General features: G+C 62.9%; 1 protein-coding gene across 2 annotated transcripts in view; it reads right to left on the bottom strand.

The window, feature by feature from the left end:
* The window catches only part of CAPN10 (calpain 10), a 13,379-nt gene that overhangs the window by 4,954 nt on the left and 3,365 nt on the right, over positions 1-5,060 (bottom strand). For both annotated transcript variants that reach the window (XM_006151918.3, XM_006151917.3), the window contains exons 3-5: positions 4,004-4,200; positions 3,020-3,237; positions 221-362 (exon numbers count right to left, since the gene is read on the bottom strand). In XM_006151918.3, coding sequence (XP_006151980.1) covers positions 221-362; positions 3,020-3,237; positions 4,004-4,200 — 557 coding nt within the window. The remainder of the gene's footprint in view (positions 1-220; positions 363-3,019; positions 3,238-4,003; positions 4,201-5,060) is intronic.

A 5,060-nucleotide genomic window follows, 5' to 3' on the forward strand; every position in this document is an offset into this window, starting at 1 on the left:
CTGAGCCAACAGCTGGCTGGGCGTTCATTGTTCTGCAGACTCTGGCCCTGGGGTGCCTCGGTCCCAGGCCTCCAGAGGACTGTGTGGGCCAAGACAAAATAAGCCCACGAGCATACTGGAGCCGACTAAGCAGTGTCCTGACAGCCAGCGGGTGATCAGACGGGCACTGGGGCCTGGCGTGCCATGGCCCTGCCGACAAGAGCCCTGACCTGGCACTGACCCCTCTCTCCAGAGTCCCTGCCAGCACCGTCGGCCCCAAGGGTTCTGAATCCGCAGCAGCAGGATGTCCTGGCCGGCCTGTCCCCGGAGCTCCTGCAGGTCCGAGACGATGAAGGCGTGAAACTCCCCCAGCTCCCTGGCACCTGCATGAGGAGCAGCTCAGGCACTCGCAGGAAGGGCGCCGGGCCCCAGGCAGAGTGGAGGGGCCTGTCTCCCTCTCTGGGAGCTGCTCGGCCCCTAAGCTGGGGCCACACAGCAGCACCTTCCTAACAGCGAGCAGTGGCCACGGGGAGGCCCGAGGCCCGCACCCGGCTCGCCAGCCACTCGGGCCTGGTGCTGGGCAAGTCCTGCCCTTTCCTGGCCTCAGGCGTCACCTGTCCACATGAGTACAGGCCACCTGGCCTAGGACCAGTTCTCCAACATGCTGCTACTGAGCATAGCAGTCCGGCCAAGAGTCGAGAGCACGTCAAGGTGGAGCCAGCGTGGACGGGAGACAACTGGGCAGTGCTGACCAGAAGCCAACCCCAAGGGAGGCCTGGAGGCCTACTAGGGAAGGCCAGACCTGGTTGGAGACCTTGAGACAGAGAGACGTCACAGCAGAGGGCCCAGGTGAAAGAGGAAGGTGGCCCAGAAAGGACTCCCAGGGTGACTCCAGTACTCTGGCTGGTGTGACACTGCAGGCACCCGCTGGCATCCTGTCTGTGTCTGGGCCACTTTAGTGCGCACCCCCAGCAGCCACACGGCTTTCCCTGGGGGCTGTCCCTAAGCCTGAAGTGCCAGTGGTTAGTCCCCACCATGGGGGCAGCCCCAGACCCACAGCCCACATGAGCTGGCACTACACGGGACGGCCCCCAGCGTGGCCCGGGGACAGCGGAGTACAGACCCCGGGCCTCCCCTCCCACAGGCCCTAAGCCCTCCCTGTCTGCGTGTGCCCGCCCTCCTGAGTGTTGGGCAGTGCCGCTGCCAACCTGCTTCAGTGCACTGTGACCTTCTCATCCTGAGAGGCGACGATGCTTTTAAACACGAGAAAACCACACCCAGGAAGATGCTCACTGCAACGTACTTATGGTTGGGAGAGACTGGAGGGACGAAGCTTCGATGTCAGAACTGAGACAGCACAGCAGGACCCCCGACGAAAGGCGGCACGGCAGGCACATGTGAGCACGGAGGGGGCGTGTGAGCACGGACAGGCACATGTGAGCACGAAGGGGGCGTGTGTACGGAGGGGGTGTGTGAGCACAGACAGGCACATGTGAGCACAGAGTAGGGTGTGTACGGAGGGGATGTGTGAGCACGGACAGGCACATGTGAGCACGGAGTAGGGTGTGTACAGAGGGGGTGTGTGAGCATGGACAGGCACATGTGAGCACGGAGTAGGGTGTGTACGGAGGGGGTGTGTGAGCACGGACAGGCACATGTGAGCACGGAGGGGGCGTGTACAGAGGGGGTGTGTGAGAACGGACAGGCACATGTGAGCACGGAGTAGGGTGTGTACGGAGAGGGTGTGTGAGCTTGGACAGGCACATGTGAGCACAGAGTAGGGTGTGTACGGAGGGGGGGTGTGAGCATGGACAGGCACATGTGAGCACGGAGGAGGGGGTGCACAGAGGGGGGGTGTGAGCACGGACAGGCACATGTGAGCACGGAGGAGGGGGTGCACAGAGGGGGGGTGTGAGCACGGACAGGCACATGTGAGCACGGAGGAGGGGGTGCACAGAGGGGGGGTGTGAGCACGGACAGGCACATGTGAGCACGGAGGAGGGGGTGCACAGAGGGGGGGTGTGAGCACGGACAGGCACATGTGAGCACGGAGGAGGGGGTGCACAGAGGGGGGGTGTGAGCACGGACAGGCACATGTGAGCACGGAGGAGGGGGTGCACAGAGGGGGGGTGTGAGCACGGACAGGCACATGTGAGCACGGAGGAGGGGGTGCACAGAGGGGGGGTGTGAGCACGGACAGGCACATGTGAGCACGGAGGAGGGGGTGCACAGAGGGGGGGTGTGAGCACGGACAGGCACATGTGAGCACGGAGGAGGGGGTGCACAGAGGGGGGGTGTGAGCACGGACAGGCACATGTGAGCACGGAGGGGGCGTGTGTACAGAGAGGGGCGTGTGTATGGAGGGGTGTGTGTGTGTACGGAGGGGGATGTGTGAGCACGTAGGGGGGCGTGTGAGCACAGAGGGGCGTGTGAGCACAGGGGGGGTGTGAGCACGGAGGGGGTGGTGTGTGAGCACGGAGGGGGATGTGTGAGCACAGAGGGTCACGTGTGAGCACGGAGGGGGGGGTGTGAGCACAGAGGGGCGTGTGAGCACGGGGGGGGGGCTGTGAGCATGGAGGGGGTGGTGTGTGAGAAGGGAGGGGTGCATGTGTGTACAGAAACACCGAGTGTGAGTGCCGAGAGGTCGCAGTGGCTGTACTGAGTGTGTGTGTTTCTTAAAATGAGCTTCCTTGAATCAGCACATACACTTCTGGAATACATGAGGGGTTGGGGCGGCTAGTGCAGGGGCCAAAGCGGCCGTGACCCTCCCTGACTCTGCCGCTGGCTTCTCAGCATGTCTCTGCCCAGTGCCGACCACCACACAGTGCCAGTCTGGCCCCAGCTGGAAAAACCATTTAAAGGAAAAAGGGTCTCCCTCTGGACAGGAGGGGACAGTCACAAACCCCGTCTGTCCGTGAGGACCGACTGCCTTCTTTCTACCCAGTCTGCTGGGACCGCAGAAACTGTCACCTACTCAGAGCAACGTGGAAGCTGATGTGCACCATGGCAGGGCTGTGAGGGTGCAGGGCCACACGCCTACCTGCTCTGGGGCTGAACACTGAGCAGCTGATTGGACACCGGCCCCTCAGGCGGAGCAGCTGCCGGCAGGTCCTGGGCTCCCAGCTGCCGGGTCTCTCCTGCTGGCACCTGGGGCCTGCCAAGTCCTTCAGGTTCCACCTCTCCGCCAGGCCTCCAGTGAGGTCCACCAGGGCATCCGCCACCTGCCCGGCCCACAGGTGCTCATAGGACCCATAGACCCTAGAGGAACACAGTCCCAAGGGGAGTGAGCCGCAGGCAGGGGCTGGCTCCCCGCGGCCTCCTACTCCAGGGTGACGTCACCCTCAGCTCGATCCTGACTACACCTGGTTGTACCTCCCCATCCCCCCTCCGCCTCCTGCCTTGCAGTGCAGAGAGGGCCTCACCCCCACACGCTGTCACCTGCAACGTCTTGCAAACACCAGTGGTCCCTGCCACGTCCAGCACCTTTCCTGCCTCCAGCGTGGGCACAAGTGTGGGGTGGCAGGCAGTGCAGAGGCCACGATGCCCATGGTCTCATCTCCCACATAAGCCCCACGCTCCCTGAAAGTGGCCTACTGGACAGAGGTCTACTTAGCCCTGGTGCCAACAGCTGGCCTTCCTCAATTCCTCACCTCAAACGCCCACCTACCACCAGCCCCTTCAGCAAGCTGACAAGTGTGTCCTAAAGGCAAGGTGATCAGATACAGCCGCAGTGAGGGCCACAGCCCCTGAGCGGGCCGCGATGAACAGCTACTGTGCACCATGCGGCCTCGCTCTCCCCCAAGTTCAAACCAAGGAGAGGCACGCACACCCTCCTCGTGGGAAGGAAGGCTGCCCCAGACTCCTAACTGAGGACGGGGAGGTGGGCAGACCACAGGCCACAAAGTTGGGCTCCCGTGTCCAGACCACCCTGTGGGACCGAGAAGGCTCAGCAGCTGGAGCCGGCAGAGCTGCGCCCACCCCCGGGGCGGCCGAGGTTGCCCGGCCCCAGCCTCTGCGCACGTACTTGGCACAGGCCTTCTCCAGTAAGGGGAGCCAGAACACATCCTCTCTCTGGCACCGGGAGAAGCAGAGTCTCCCTGCAAGACAAGGCAGACGGTCATCTATGGTCACCTCCACCCAGTGTCCAAACTGCCAAATCCGACAGGTGAAGGAGCCACGGTACGTCTGGTCAGACCAGCTCGGCTGTCCTGGAGGGACGACCTACCACGCACAGGGAGAGGCAAAAGGAGACTGTGAGAGAGGTGCCGCCTGGTGCGCTTCCAGCGTCCAGCCCTCGTGCAACCACAAGGAACCAGCCCACGGGAGCCTGCTTTCTGCACGCCCAGGCCCATGGCGACTCTCAGCCTGGATTCAGAGCTCAGCATCTCAGGGCCACGCTGTGGGACCAGCGTCCCCAAAGCCGAAAGTTGACCGTTACGTCCTTCTGTCCCAAATAAGCATCTGACCTGAATCCTACCACGTGTGACTTCGGGGGCCTGCGTGACTTAACTCTCCGCAGAACTGGCTGCAAATGACACGTGCCCACGGGACAGCAGGCCCACGCTGCCTAGAGGCAGGTGCTAGGGCTCCAGGCACCCGGCAGATGCGCGGTGGTCCTGGCTCTGCCACATAGCAGCAGGGAGTAGCTGCAGCGCCCTCATTTGCAAAAGTAACAAGAGGTCAAAACCGGCATGGCAGTGAGAATGCGAGCAGCGACCGTCACACACGCGGGGGGCTGCGAAGGAAACGCCAGTGGTCACCACTGTCCCTGCTGCTGTGTGACTAGACACATGTGGCAAGAAGCCAAACGGCGAGCGCCCAGGGAAGAGAAATGTGTGTGGCATCTGTCTAGCATCAGAGTCACCTGTAACAGCTTTGCCGACTCACATTCAGACCTGTTTTTAAAGCACGAAGCAGCTAGAAGGAAACAGACTCCACCCCAGGACAGAGCCTGGGCATCCTGGCCTGCCCCAGACTGGCTCCCCCCCCCCCTCTGCCCCAGTGCACGGCTCTGGCTGCATACAGAACCACGGCCAGAGGCTGCTAAGGAGGGCAGAGGTGGCTCCCAGCCCAAGACCGTC

The sequence above is a fragment of the Tupaia chinensis genome, unplaced genomic scaffold, assembly GCF_000334495.1.
Source record: "Tupaia chinensis unplaced genomic scaffold, TupChi_1.0 Scaffold000332_1, whole genome shotgun sequence".
NCBI lineage: Eukaryota > Metazoa > Chordata > Mammalia > Scandentia > Tupaiidae > Tupaia > Tupaia belangeri.